This window comes from Microtus oregoni, unplaced genomic scaffold (genome assembly GCF_018167655.1).
Source record: "Microtus oregoni isolate MIOR12 unplaced genomic scaffold, Mior012 000370F_ref0000337, whole genome shotgun sequence".
NCBI classification, from domain to species: Eukaryota; Metazoa; Chordata; class Mammalia; order Rodentia; family Cricetidae; genus Microtus; species Microtus oregoni.
This window is the reverse complement of record NW_024544999.1, coordinates 16495-32248: the sequence shown is the minus strand read 5'-3', so window position 1 is coordinate 32248 and position 15754 is coordinate 16495. Positions and strand designations below refer to the sequence as shown.

At 40.6% G+C, this 15754-nt stretch overlaps 1 protein-coding gene across 1 annotated transcript in view; it reads left to right on the top strand.

Annotated features, from left to right (window-relative positions):
- Window positions 1-428: 428 nt before the first annotated feature.
- LOC121445718 (histone-lysine N-methyltransferase, H3 lysine-36 specific-like) overlaps window positions 429-15754 on the top strand; it is a gene marked incomplete at its 3' end in the record, with an annotated part of 29585 nt that continues 14259 nt past the window's right edge. Inside the window, exons 1-4 of the mRNA XM_041647864.1 lie at window positions 429-497; window positions 1567-1702; window positions 10386-10558; window positions 12412-14971. Of these exons, the coding sequence (XP_041503798.1) occupies window positions 429-497; window positions 1567-1702; window positions 10386-10558; window positions 12412-14971 (2938 nt within the window). The remainder of the gene's footprint in view (window positions 498-1566; window positions 1703-10385; window positions 10559-12411; window positions 14972-15754) is intronic.

Genomic DNA, 15754 nt, shown 5'->3' with positions numbered 1-15754 from the left:
ACTTGAGTATTTAGAAGCATCCTAGGTCATTCTATTTTACATACTTCGTGTGAAAGAAGTCTTAGTTTGTTTTTTGTTTTTTTTAATGTTTATGGGGGTTTTTCCACATGTTTGTCTGTGTACCAGTTTGTTTGGTGGTAGCATGGACCAGAAGAGAGCATTGAAGCCCCTGGAGCTAGAATTACAGATGATTGTAAGCTACCCTGTATGTTGGCAATGAAACCACCGTCCTGGAAGAGTATGCATGCTCCTAATTGAGCTTCCGTTCCAGCCCCATGTGAAAGCAATCTTAAGGTTTAGAGATAATTTACGTATTGGACTGAGCCACATCCTTTGGTATCTTTTGAGTAGGGGCATTATTCCCCACTTGAATTATTTCATTGAGTCCTTTCTTGACCACTGGAGCGCCATGTGGGGTAGTTTCAGGCATGGAGGAAGTAAAATGCAGTCTGACAGTTGAGCTCTCTAAGCGCATTTTGAAAGACATGGCCCTTAGGGCAAAGTGATACTGTTTTGTTTTGTGTCTTCTTGACTTAAGCCGAGGCAGAGGAGGTTGCTCTTAGTCCTTGTAGCCTAGGTACTTTGGCCTCTGCAAAATACTTGGTGTGTTTTTGTATTATACAAGATGTATACATTTTTATATATACATAAATGTAAATTTTAATTTAATAAAATATATATATTTGTATTTTCCTAGATTATAAAAGCACAGACCTGTGGAAAAAATATTTCCTCTGAAGGCAGGAAGTTTGTGCTGTTTAGAAACGTGGACCAGGGAGCTGGGATGGGTCAGTTAGATACCAGGTCAATCAAGCATGTTATTTTTGGAGAAAGGATATGGCCTGGGCTTCTGCGGTAAACGGTTCCTAAGAGCTTCATTTATATTTATACTATATTCTATTTGAATGTTGTTCTGAGTTGTACTGTGTAGTATTTAGTATATCTTCCTTGTATATCATGGGGATAATTTAGGGTTGGGTGCATTGGCATGAGTATAGTAGTATGGCTATGACCTATACTTCTAGGATTTGATTTTGTTTTGTTTGAGACTGGATCTCACTATGTAGTCCTAGCTATCTGGAACTATGTGGACCAGGCTGACCTTGAACTTCCAGAGATCTATGCTTGCCTCTGCCTCCCAAATACTAGAGTTAAAAGACTTTTACCACCATATTCTGTGTACTTTTAGGATCTTTTTTTGTTATGAATAGTAATGAGAATGTAAAATATTAATTGAAAATTACTCTAAAAGACTATACTGTGAACAATTAAGTCAGGCTAATTTGTGTTGGATTTTTAATCTATCAACATTAGAAATATTTATTGTGGATGTGAGTGGGTGCTGTGTGCCACATAGCTAATTTGGAGAGGGTAATATTATGAGGGTTTGTTCTTTGCATTGAGTTCCAGGGATCAAATTAAAGTTGTCTGACTTTGTGGCAGGTGCCATGGAGCCATCTTGCTAGGCCTGGCTGCGTTTTCCTTTTGTATTTTTTAGGCATTGGCTTTTCAGAGTTCTAGTTGGATGGTATTCTTACTGATTCCCCATGTTTTGTCTGTCTAAAGTGTCAACCGAAGAAAAGGTCTACACCACTGAAATATGAAGTTGGAGATCTCATTTGGGCAAAATTCAAGAGACGCCCATGGTGGCCCTGCAGGATTTGTGCTGATCCATTGATTAATACACACTCAAAAATGAAAGGTAATCATTTATAGCTGACAATTTGTGATAAAATGCAATGTGTAATCATAGGTTTGCAGTTGCTTTCAGTGTAATTCAGGAGTTTTGTTACTTTAGCAATAAATAATTCATTGTTATGAATTGTTAACAAATTTCCTCTTTAGTTTTTTTTTTTTTTTTTAGTTTATGCACTCTGAGATTTAAAAGTTGTTACACTAGGCATGTTTGGTACTTGCCTGTTAATCTCATGGTTTTAAAGATTGAGGCAGGAATCATGAATTTGAGGACAACTATATAATGAGACTATGGTTTGTTGTTGTTCTTTTTGTTACTATGTATACAGCATTCTGTATACAGAAAAGTCATCAGATCTCATTTGAGCCACCATGTGGTTGCTGGGAATTAAACTCAGGACCTTTGAAAGAGCAGTCAGTGCTCTTTATCTGCTGAGCCATCTTCATCCAGCCCTGAGACTATGTTTTAAATAAAAGTTCTCAGCTATTCTGTATGTATAGAATGGAAAATGGAAATGGCAATTTAGCTTTACCAATTAAAATATATTCCCAGCCCCTTTACACTCTTCTTACTTGTTGGAGATGGGATTTCATGTATCCGAGGGTGACTTTGAACTGATCATCTGATCTTCCTCTGTCTTCCATGAGCATTATATAGGTGTGTGCCACCTAGTTTATGTGGTGTTATGATCTAGCCCGGGACGGTGAAAGGGGTCATTCAACCCCAAAAGGGGTCATAAACCATAGGTTGAGAATTGCTGACTTTTAGGGGATTGGAAGCAGGAGACTAAGGATTTCTATCTTTTCCTTGTCTGCACAGTGAGCTTGAGGCCAATATTGGGGTACATGAGACTCTGCCTCAACAAGTGTGACAGAATCTTGATTTGGAATATTTTTCTTTGATTATTGCAATTTGTTTTTCTTACTTGGTGTCTCAGGGTCTCTATTTCTGTGAAGAGACTTCATGACCATGGTATTTTTTATAAAGGAAAACATTTAATTGGGTGGCTTAGAGTTTCAGAGGTTTAGTTCATTATCATCATGGCGGGACATGGCAACATGCAGGCAGACATGGTGCTGGAGAAGGAACTGAGAGTTATACATCTTTATCTGAAGGCAACAGGAATTGAACTGAACTAGGTGTAACCTGAGCATAGGAGACCGCAAAGCCCATCCTTACAGTGACAAGGCCACACCTCCTAAACTCCCTCTGAGCTTATGGGGGCCAATTACATTCAAACTACCACACTTGGTTTATCTCAGATATTTTTCCTTAAAGCCAAAGTCTAAAATTTGATTTACTTACTTATTTTTATAATTTGTAGTTATGTATGTGTAAGTGAGGGCAAGTACTCAAGGTCAGCGGCGTTGTATCCTTGAGCCGGAGTTACAGGCATTTGTGAGCCGTAGGTTCTGGGGCTCAAACTCTGGTACTAGAAGAGCTGTAAGTGCTCTTTATGGTTTAGCCATCTCTGCAGATGCCTATTTTTATATTTTGAAAAGACTAGGATGTTATGTATTCTTGGTCTGGAACTTGCTGTGTAGACCAGTTTGACTTCAAACTAGTGACTATCTTGCTTCTGTTGCAGAATTACACTGTCCCAAAGAACAACAAATATGTCCCCACCCACTTCCAACCCCCAAAATGTATGTATGCAAGGGGTTGGAATTCCTGGATCTGGTGTTAAGAGACAGTGGTTAACCGATGTGGGTGCTGGGAATTAAACCTATATTCTCTTGAAGAGCAGTCATCTCTGCAGCCCAGCCCGCCCCTACAGGGTTTTTTGTTTGCTTGTTTTTATTTATTTTTTTATTTTTTTATAGGGTTTATTTTTATTTTCCTCTTATGTGTTTTGTACCATGTTTATTCCCAGTACCTATGGAGGCCAGAAGAGGGCACTGGATCCTTGGGACCTGGATTCATGACTAACCACATGTAAGCTACCATGTGGTGCTGGGAGTCAGACTCAAGTTCTCTGTTAGAGCAGCAAGTCCTCCTAATGGCAGAGCTGCTCGCCAGCACTGGAGTTGTTTTTTCTGTTACTCTACTTGCATTGTAGAGTTTTGCTTTCTTTCTTTTTGGTTTTTCTAGAGAGGGCTTCTGTGTGAAATAGCCCTGTCTGTTCTTGTTTTGTAGACCAATCTAGCCTCAAACTCAGAGAGATCCACCTGCCTCTTCCTCCTGAGTGCTGGGATTAAAGGCGTATACCACCATGCTCAACATGTTATGTAGTCTAGGCTGACCTCTAACTCACAGAGATCTGTTAGCATCTGTCTTCTTCTTTTATTAGAGTTTTTAGTACTGCGATTAAACACTGTGGGGATGTGTGGGTATTTCATTTTACATTTTCAAGTAACAAATGTTTGTCACTGAGGAATTCATGGCAAACACCTGAGACAGGAACAACCAGAAACCATGGAGCAGTGTTCTTACTAACTTCTTAGTCAACTTTCTCTCATCACCCAGGACCATCCTCCCAGAGATGGCACCATGCTCAGTGAGCTGGTCCCTCCCACACTGATGATCAATCAAGAAAATGCACCACAGGCTTACCTACAGTGCCAGTGAGGCATTTTCTCAATTGAGGTTTCCTTTTCCCATATGGCTCTAGCCCATGTCAGGTTGATATAAAACTAGTTATCACATTCCTTGAGTGCTGGGATTAAGTTTTGGTTTCTTACTCATTTTAGTTCTCTTTGTGTATGCTAATTGGGCCCCTGCTGTTTATTTTTCAAATACTATTTATATCATATAAGTTGAGTCCTATGCTGGTACAGTTGACAAAATGATCGTTTTGATTATCCTTATGGGAAATTAAGAGTCCAGTAAAAGAGAGAAGCTGCCAGCTAATAATTAAACAGATAATTTCCTGAGAATTATACCAAACAAACAGTGTTGGCTTATAATCAGTGATACGAACAGGGTCATCAACTTTTGATACAGGAACATTCTGGCCACTGACAGTGGAACCATTATTTATCCCTGGTGCATGAAATGGCTTTTTGGAGCCTATTCCCTATGGAGGGATGCCTTGCTCAGTCTAGACACAGTGGGGAGGGCCTTGGTTCTGCCTCAAGATGATATGACAGACTTTGTTGACTTCCCCATGGGAGGCTTCACCCTCTCTGAGTGGATGGGGAATGGGGTGGAGGGAAGGTAAGGGGAAGTGGGAGGAGGGGAAGGAGAACGAACTGGGATTAGTATCTAAAATTTTAAGAAAAGGATTATTTTAAGTAGAAAAAAAGAAGTATTCTGGGCATTTTTGCTTATAGTGCTTGCCCCTTTTGAAAAAGGATTTATTTATGGGTATTTTATATTCTTTGGCCTTTGGCTAGATGTATGTCTGTTAAATAGTGTTGGATCCCCTGGAACTGGGGTCATAGTTGTGAGCTGTTATGTAGGTACTGGGAATTGAACCTGAATCCTGAAAGAGCAACCAGTGCTGTTAACCACTGAGTTATCTCTCCAGTCCTCTAGTGCTTGCTTTTTCAGTTTTTTTGGAAAGATTTTATATTAGTTTGTTTGTTTGTTTGATATGTATGAACATTTTTCTTATATGTATGTATGCACATCACTTGGGCCCTGATGCTCACAGTGTTTAGAAGAGGGTGTTAGATTCCTTGGGACTGGAGTTTAGGTGGTTGTGAGCCTACGTGTAGGTGCTGGGAACCTAACCTGTGTCGTCTTCAAAACTTAAGAAGTGCTCTTAACCTATAAGCCATCTCTTTAGCCTTCAGAATTTTATTATTTTATGTATATGAGTGTTTTGCCTGCTTGTTTGTCTTTGCAGCATGCGTGCTGAAGTGCTCATTGAGGCCAGAAGAGGGGGTAGGATTTTTTTTTTTTTTTTTTTAATATTTTTTATTTATTTATTATGTATACAATATTCTGTCTGTGTGTATGCCTGCAGGCCGGAAGACGGCACCAGACCCCTTTACAGATGGTTGTGAGCCACCATGTGGTTGCTGGGAATTGAACTCAGGACCTCTGGAAGAGCAGGCAATGCTCTTAACCACTGAGCCATCTCTCCAGCCCAGGATTTTTTTTTTTTAATAATTTCTTTTTATTTTATGTGCATTAGTGTTTTATCTGCCTACATGTCTGTATGAGGGTGTCAGATCCCTTGGAACTAGAACTACAGATAGTTGCGAACTGCCATGTCGGTAGTGGGACTTGAACCCTGGTCCTCTGGAAGAGCAGTGCTCTTAACCCCTGAACCATCATCTCTCCAGCCCCAAGAGAGGGTAGGATCCCATGGAACTGTAGTTACAAATGGATGTTGGCCCCTGCTGGCGATTGAATCCTCTTGCATGGCAGTTGGTGCTCTTAAATACTGAGGCTTCTCTCAAGCCCCAGTGCTTTCCTTTTTAGGTTGGTATTTTTGGTGGTATTGGGAACTTACCCTTGGACCTTTCACATACTAGACAATCACAGTAAACCTCTCTTACTTTGTGATCATTGGGAGATTACATTAGAACTACTTAGGGTGGAAGTGATTTGCTTTAGGAACAGAAAGCGGCATGTTTTTTGCTCCTGAGAGGTTGAAGGTAGCAAATCATTCAGTGCCTGTAATGTTGATAAAAAAGTTCTGTGTAATATTCTAGGATGAATGTGCTGCCATTGAAGAGGGTCAGTTTGATAGTGTTTTTAAAAACTTTTTAAGAAGTTCCACTCTAAACTGGGCAGTGGTGACATACACCTTTAATCCCAGCATTTGGGAGGCATAGGTAGGTGGTTCTTTGTGAGTTCAAGGCCAGCCTGGTCTACAAGAGCTAGTTCCAGGATTCCAAAATTACAGGTTCCAAAATTACAGAGTTTTTAAAGTTTGTCTCAAAACAAAACAGAAGTTCACTCTTAAGTGTTGTGTTGGTGTTATACTGAAATTAGCATCTTATATTGGTCTAGAAATGTTAAAATTAGTTATTTTCCACTCATAGGGTAAAGGGCTGTAAGGTCTTACCTGTGTGTTTCACTATGAAAACTAATAAATGTTCTGTAAATAATTTTTAAAAATTCACTCTATGGGCCCGTAGTGCTCAAGTTTGTAGAGTTCTCGCCTAGCATGAGTGAAGCAGTCAGGATACTCCTCAGTCCTGAGTAAATGGCACGAGTCTGTACTTAGGGGTTAGAAGGCGGGGATCAGAAGTTCAGGACCATCCCTGATTACGCACTAAGTTTCAGGACAGTCTGGTCTGTCTGAGATCCTACCTCAAATAAAACAAAATAACAACAAAAAGTTCTGATCAGAACCAAGAGCATGCTTGTTTACTGGCAGAAAGAAACCATGGGTGGGAATTGGGGGAAGGGGTATAAAAGTTAAAACTCTTTAAAGCCATACTTTCTAGCTGGGCAGCAGCGTAGCACATGCCTTTAATCCCAGTACTTGGGAGACAGAGGCAGGTGGATCTCTGAGTTTGAGGCCAGCTTGGTCTACACAGCAAGTTTCAGAACAGCCAGGACTGTTAAGCAGAGAAATCCTGTCTCGAAACACCCCTACCCCCCAAAAAAGTACTTTCTGAGACCTCTGTTGTATTTTAGAAAAGTGAACTCATGGCTAGTTAGTTCTTGTTTCTTTTTCCAGATTTCTATATTTTCAGTTTTGTTTTCTTGTTTTTGTAGTTCATGACAAGCCATAATCAGTTGAGTTCAAAAGACCTTACTGAATGAACATTTGCAGTGATGGCTCCATTTTTCCTGTGTGTGCTTACTGTTTATGTTACCACCATTGTCCAGTAGCCCATAAGAGATGTTGCAGTACTTAATTTTACAATTATGTGTGTGTATTCATGTATGCACATGTATTAGGTACACATGTCATGGGGCATGTGTGGAGGTCAGAGGACTTGGGGGTGTCACTATGTTTCTTAGTGATTGAATTCAGGTGGCTAGTTTTGACCACAAGTGCTTTACCTGCTTGAGCTAGCTTGCCAACCCCTATTCATAGCAGTACAGTTCTTTCCTTCAACTTTTCTTTGAAAAATTTCAAACCTACTGGAAATTTAAGTATAATGAAACTATATACTTAGATTTAGCAGTTAGAGTTATGCCAGTTCTTAGTTGATGTATAAAAATTACAGTGTAGTGTAAGTGCAATATATAAAAACAGTGATTTTTCTTTCTTCCCCCTTAGAGTAAGTATTTTTTTGTTTTTGTTTTTTTGTGTTTGGTTTTTGAGACAGGGTTTCTCTGTAGTTTTGGAGCCTGTCCTGGAGCTAGTTCGCTCTGTAGACCAGGCTGGCCTCGAACTCACAGAGATCCACCTGCCTCTGCCTCCCGAGTGCTGTGATTAAAGGTGTGTGCCACCACCATCCGGCCTAGGGTAAGTATTTCAAATTGTGTTAGAAAACACAGATTTTGGGACTGGGGATGGAAAGTAAAGTGCTTTCCTTTCAAAGCAGGAGGACTGAAGTTTAATCCTCAGTACCCAGAGAAGTCTAGGCACTGTGCTAACTTCTCTAACACCAGTACTGGTGGGGCCAGAGGGTGAGAAAGAAAGGCAGAGTTCTGCAACTAGAATTCCAGGTGGCTGCTGGGCTTGCAGAGTGAGTGCTGGGAACTGAACTTGAGTTCCCTGCAGGAGCAGTATGTGCTCTTAACCTCTGAGCCATCTCTTGTTTTTGATACAGTATCTTGTAGCCAAGACTGAGCTCAGAATTTCTGTGTAGTTTGGATTACTGTGAATTCTGGATTACAGGCAGATATCACTAACCTTGATTTAGGTGGATTTAAAAAAAAAATTTTTTTTTCTTCTTTTTCTTTGAGACAGATTCTCACTGTAGCTCTGGCTAGCCTGCAAGTCTTCTATAGACCAAGCTGGCTTTACACTTAAAGAGATCTGCTTACCTTTGTCTCCCAAGAGCACAAACCCAGCCCAGTTTTAGTTTTAGTTTAGCCCAGACTTAGTTTTAAATAAGGTCTTTCTTTTTTCTGAGACGATTTCACTTTGTATTTCTGGCTGTCACTCTATAGACCAGGCTAATCTTGAGCTCACAGAGACCTGCCTATCCGCTGCTCTAGTGCAGAAGGCATGTGCCACCACCTTCTTGTGGTTTGAATTATTTCAGTCATTGTTCTCTCTGTAGAAGTTGGGAGTTAGTGCTGGATGTGGATGCTGGTGTTGTAGGCTTCTGAGGAATTCTAACACTTTTGTTTATGCCAAGGCAGGGGAAACTGAGTTTAAGACTAGCCTAGGAAGACCTTACCTCAGGGAAAAGATCTTTTAGTAAGAGATTGTGTACCACTGTGTGTACAGTGTGTGTGGCTGTCATAGGACAGCTGTGGGAACTTCTTTCTATCACATAGGTCCTGAGGATTGAACTCAGGTAAGCCGACTTGACTTAGGTGCTTATCTCTCTGACTTGCTGTTTTTTTGTTTCGCGTCCAGAATGGTTTTGAACTTGTGGCACTTGTGTGTCTTTACCTTCCAAGTGCTGGAAGTATGTGGTATTGGGAATTGAAGAACTACTAAACTAACTGTACCGAAGTTATGTCCCAGTCGCTCTGTGTCTGTCCATCCCCCCAGTGTGTGTGTGTGTGTGTGTGTGTGTGTGTGTGTGTGTGGTCCTGGGGATTGAATTCAGGGATACATACATGAAGCATAAGCTTTGCCAACTGAGCCACGTCCTCAATCAGGGCTATTTATCATTCATTTTTAGATTTAACCCACTCTTTTCATCTTTGTTCATCATGGTTTTCATTTTGTTGTTTTTGAGATGAGGTCTTACTTTGTAGTCCTGGCTGACTTGATACAGGCTCTGTAAACCAGGCTGGCTTCTAACTCAACAGAGATTGACCAGTTTCTACTCCCCAAGTACTGAGATTAAAGGTATGCACTATGTGCCTGGCCTACCTATTTTTTTTTTATGATGTATTTTTTATGTGGAAGCCAGAAAAGGGTATCAGATCCCCTGAAACTTGGGATATAGTTGTTAGCCACCACATGGATGCTATAAACCAAATCTTAGTCCTCTGGAAGAACAGCCAGTGTTCTTAATGGCTGAGCCATGTTTCCAGTTCTGGAATCAACATGGTTTTTCTTTTTTATTTTAAGGGTTTTTTTTTTTTGAGATTTATTTTAATTATATGTTTGTGTGTGTGTGGTGGTGGTGGTGGTGGGGTAATGAGTGTCCAGGTCTGTGGAGATCAGAGCATTGGGTTCCTCAGAGATGGAGTTGTAGGCAATTGGGAGTAACCAGGTTTGAGTGCTGGGATCCTCTTCAAGAGCTGCACAGCTTTTAACTGCTGAACTATGTTTAGTCATCTCAAAAATTCTTTTGTGCATATGTGTGTTTGAGGAGGCTCACTGAAGGCAGAAGAGGGTGTTGGATTCCCTGAAACTGGAATTAAAGGAGATTGTGAGCTGCCTGATCTGGGTGCTAAGAATTGAACTTAGGTCCTCTGGACCAGCTGAGCCGTCTCTCTAGCCACTCAGCGTGGTTTGGATATATATTTGGGCCTTACATACTCAACAAATGCTCTAACTCCTTGCAGGACTCAGTGCTCTTTAATCCTGTGCTTTCTAGAGACCAAACTCAAGTTGAACTCAATTTGTAAGGTTTGGTGCCAAGTGTCTTTACCTGCTGAGCAATCTGAATGTCCCAGAGGCTCCTATGGCAGTAGGAGGTTTGGCTGTTATCTTGACATTGAGTATCTTTGAAGTAATGACACTTTCTTTTTTGTCCTCATCTAGTCGCCAATAGGAGGCCCTATCGAGAATACTACGTGGAGGCTTTTGGAGATCCTACTGAAAAAGCCTGGGTGGCTGGAAAAGCAATCGTCATGTTTGAAGGCAGGCATCAATTTGAAGAACTACCTGTCCTTAGGAGAAGAGGGAAACAGAAAGAAAAAGGATATAGGCATAAGGTAAAGACAATCTAAACAAAAGGACCTCTCAGAAATTATCTTCTTATGGAAGAAACAGCATTATATAGATTTGATCTATCCTATTACCTTTGGTTAGTAGGCTATCTGAAGAACGTTAGAAAGTCAAATATTTTGTAGGGATCAGCTGTGGCTAGTTTCATACAACTTTATGCCGAGTTTTGTTTTTTTTTTTTTTTTTTTTTTTTTTTTTTTTTTTTTTTTTTTGGTTTTTCGAGACAGGGTTTCTCTGTGGTTTTGGAGCCTGTCCTGGAACTAGCTCTTGTAGACCAGGCTGGTCTCGAACTCACAGAGATCCGCCTGCCTCTGCCTCCCGAGTGCTGGGATTAAAGGCGTGCGCCACCATCGCCCGGCTATGCCGAGTTTTTTGAGAAGTGATTCTATCTACCTTTTTTGGCTATCTTTTATAAAAGTAGAAAATGGTCATTAGAATTAGAGCTAAAGATCTTACTCATTGGGACAGCTCTTGCCTACTAAACATACATTCTTTGATTTATTCCGTAGGGCTGGACAAGAAAATAAAAATGAAATATTCTAATTGCCCTGAATACTAATTATTTCTCTTAAAAATGAGAAATGATTTTATATTTGTTTATTTGAGATAGGTTCTTATTCTTCACCTCAGGCTTTCCTGCCTTGGCTCTTCAGGTGCTGAAGTTAGAGAAATATTACCATAGTATCCAGCTTTGATAAAGCTTTTTAGTAGTTTTATTCTTTGCCAGTTTTCAATTTTGTAGTTTCATACCTACCTATATTTTAATCGTGAGCATTTCTCTTTGTCTGTGTGTGTAGAGGTTATTTTGTTTGTTTTGTTTTTTTTCGTTGCCCAGGTAGGTCTCAGACTTGGCAGGTCTCTTGCCACACAGTCTTCAAGAATGCTCAGAACACAGGCATGTGACACCACACTAGGTTTATCTTACTGTCCTGAAATTGCTGAGTCAATATGTAGACCAGATTGGCTTTATACTCTGATCTACCTGCCTTTGCCTTGGAATGCTAGGATTAGAGGCATGCCACTAAACCCAACCCAAAAGGTGGTGGTTTTTGTTTATTGTTGTGTTTTTTTTTTTTTTCTTCGAGTCAAGGTTTCTCTGTGTAGCCCTGGCTGTCCTGGAACTTGCTCTGTAGACCATGTTGGTCTCAGACTCACAGAGATCCACCTGCTTCTGCCTCCTGAGTGCTGAGATTAAAGCTGTGTGCCACCACTGCCTAGTTGTCTTCATCTCTTAAGATGCTATAGCAACTTGTACTTTATAAGTATTCTAATGTTTAGAATTATAAAATACTTAATATAAGGTTATCTTCTCAAAATATTTGTGTATGCAGTTGTTAGGATGCAAGTTTAACTGCTTTTTGCCATTGTCACTGTTCCCCCCCTGCATGGCAGCTGTGGGAAGAGATCAGGTTTTGTGTTGAGTTCTAGCTGTGTAGATTTATTTTAGCTATCTTTAGAAGAATTCACTCGGGGTTTCCTGTTTTGGAAACCTGATTTACTTCGATCACTAACATAAGCACAGATATATGTGTGGTCATGTCTGAAACTGGTGAAATGGTCAGTGTAGTCCATTATAGGAGGAAGCTACCTGTCCAGTGACCTTATGTTTTATGCGTTGGGGAGCATTCCAAGTATTAATTATTTGTGAATAGTAACTGTTAGGTAGAACTTTGCCAAATAATATTACAGAGATTCAAGGATGAAAAAAGAACAAAAACAACAACAAAAAACCCTGAAAGACAGGTTCTAGATTGCTTATGATTTAAAATGCTTATTATCTCCCTGTTTTTCCTTCCCTCTTTCTTTTTGGAATTATTGATATTCTTATTTTTCTTTTAAGGTTCCTCAGAAAATTTTGAGCAAATGGGAAGCCAGCGTTGGTCTTGCTGAGCAATATGATGTTCCCAAAGGATCTAAGAACCAAAAATGTGTCACCAGTTCAATCAAGTTGGACCGTGAAGAAGCTATGCTATTTGAGGACTGTACAAATGACCCTGAATCAGAACATGACCTGTTGCTTAATGGCTGCCTGAAGTCTCTGGCTTTTGATTCTGAACATTCTGCAGATGAAAAGGAAAAGCCCTGTGACAAGTCTCGAGCTAGAAAAAGCTCTGAAAATATAAAAAGGACTAGTGTGAAAAAGGGCCTCCTGTCATTTGAAGCACATAAAGAGGAACGGAGGGGAAAAATTCCAGAGAACCTTGGCCTAAACTTCATCTCTGGTAGTGTGTCTGATAAACAGGCTTCAAATGAACTTTCCAGGATAGCAAACAGCCTCACAGGGTCTAAAACTGCACCAGGAAATTTCCTCCTTTCTTCATGTGTGCAGAGCACTGATAAGGCAGATTTTGAGACTTCAAATTGTGATTCTTTATCAGGTTTGTCTGAGAGTGCTTTGATCTCTAAGCATTGTGTCGAGAAAAAGAAACTCCAGCCAGGCCTGGTGTGCAGCTCAAAAGTACAGCTCTGCTATATTGGAGCTGGTGATGAGGAAAAGCGAACTGATTCTATTAGTGTATGTACCACTTCTGATGATGGGAACAGTGATCTGGATCCTATAGAACACAACCCAGAATTTGATAACAGTGTCGTAGAAATTACAGATGCTTTTGATAGGACAGAGAGTGCTTTACCCATGCACAAAAATGAAACAAAGTATTCTAAATATCCTGCCACAAACAGAGTAAAAGAAAAACAGAAGTCCCTTATCACTAATTCACATACAGATCTCTTAATGGATTCTGCCAAGACAGTGGAACCTGGAACTGCTGAGATGTCTCAGGTTGATCGTTCTGATCTTAAAGTCTGTACTCCTGTTCCTAAACCCCAACCAGAATTTAGAAATGACAGTCTTACTCCAAAATTCAGTGCATCACCAAGCATTTGTAGTGATAACTCCTTGACAAAGGGTGGGGCTCTAAATCAAACTCTGTTACCTTTAAAAAGCAGACAGCCCAAGTTCCGCAGTATAAAATGCAAGCATAAAGAAAACCCAGCTGATGCAGAATCCTCGGCTACAAATGAGGACCTCAACTTGAAATGTTGTTCTTCTGATACCAAAGGCTCTCCTTTGGCCAGCATATCCAAAAGTGGGAAAGTAGAGGGCCTAAAACTACTGAATAATATGCATGAGAAAACCAGAGATTCAAATGACATAGAAACAGCGGTGGTGAAACATGTTCTGTCAGAGTTGAAGGAACTCTCCTACAGATCGTTAAGTGAGGATGTCAGCGACTCTGGAACATCAAAGTCATCAAAGCCATTACTGTTTTCTTCTGCTTCTAGTCAGAATCATATACCTATTGAACCAGACTACAAATTTAGTACATTGCTAATGATGCTGAAAGACATGCACGATAGTAAGACTAAGGAGCAACGGTTGATGACTGCTCAAAATCTGGCTTCCTACCGTACTCCAGATCGTGGGGACTGTTCTACTAGTAGCCCTGTAGGGACATCAAAGGTTTTGCTGTTAGGAGGTTCCACACACAATTCTGAAAAAACTGGAGATAGTACTCAAGATGCTGTCCGACTGAATTCTAGTGAGGGTGACTCTGCCTTGTCTGGAGAATTGTCTTCTTTGCCTGGCTTAGCTTCTGACAAAAGAGACCCTGCTTGTGGTAGAAGTCGCACAAACTGTATTCCAAGGCGCAGCTGTGGCCGAGCAAAGCCATCGTCCAAATTGAGAGAAGCAGTTTCAGCCCAGATGGCAAAACCCCCAATAAACCCAAAAACCTTAAAGACCCAGCGGAAAAGAAAGTTGAATCGACCTCCAGCCGTGAGCATTGGCGCTAACCTGCTGGGAGACAAAGAAAGTGCAAGTTTAGTGAATGGCCCATCAAGGGGTGGGGCTGAGGATCCTGGTAAAGAAGAGCCTCTTCAGCAGATGGGCCATTTAAGAAAGGAAGATGGCCATTTTTCTGATGTACATTTTGATAGCCAGGTTAAACAATCCGACCCTGATAAAGTTCTTGAAAAAGACCCTTCTTCTGAGAACAGGAAAGGCCCAGAGCTGGAGTCTGAAATGAAGGGTGAGAATGATGGACCCCATGGTGTTAATCAAGTGGTGCCTAAAAAGCGGTGGCAGCGATTAAACCAAAGGCGCCCTAAGCCTGGAAAACGCACTAATAGATTTAGGGAGAAAGAAAACTCTGAGGGTGCCTTTGGAGCCTTGCTTCCTGGTGACTCTGTGCCGAAGGGGCGGGATGACTATTTGGAACCACGAGCTCCTCCTACAAGCATACTTGAGGACTCAGCAGCAGATCCCAATCATGTTGGCCACTCGGATTCAGTTGGGCCACGCCTAAATGTTTGTGATAAATCCAGTGTTAGCATGGGTGATGGGGAAAAAGAGACAGGAATTCCCAATTTGACACCACAGACCAAGCTCCCTGAGCCAGGTAAGGATGCATCTGGTAGTAAGTGATTAGAGAATTTGTTGGTAATGTTGTTTTTATGATAGAGTAAGAAACAACTTGAAAAAGACTGAAATTTAATGCTGGTGTGTCTGTATTTTCAGACTGTTTGTTTTGTTTTGCTACCTTTGGGGGTTGAGTTTAAGACCTCATGCATGCTAGTCAATAGTTGCCTCATTGGTTTTGTGTGTGTGTGTGTGTGTGTGTGTGTTTAATCAGAAGACTTTTTTCCTTTTCAAAAGAAAAACAATTTTTCCTCCTGTTTCTAGCTTGTTGTCTTATAATGTTGATTGACATTTTGGGATCCAGGAGGTAACTGAGAGGTGCTAAGAGAGGTGTGCTAAGATATCCTATCCCATGGGCTGCCTTTCTACTCTGCTGTGTCTTAAGTTTCTGTTTTGAGACAGAGTGTCTGTGTAGTCCTGGCTGTCTTGGAACTTGGTTTGTAGCCCAGGCTGCCTCAAACTCAAGAGATCCCAGGCTGGGATTAAAGGAGTACCACTATGCCAGCTAAATTTTTTTCAGAGAAGTTTAATGTCTCACATAATGATTCTTACTGTTTTTGCTTTTAATAGTTTTTATTAGGTGTCATAGCCAAGAAGCTATCCATCCCACTGTAGTAGTATTCTTTCCTGTATTTTAGGAGTTTTATTGTCTTATGTCTTCTACCTATTTGGTTTGTTGTTGCTAATTTTTTTGTATGGGCGAAGTCAACATCTCTGAATTCTTTTGATGTGGATATTCAGTGCTTCCAAAATCATTTGTTGA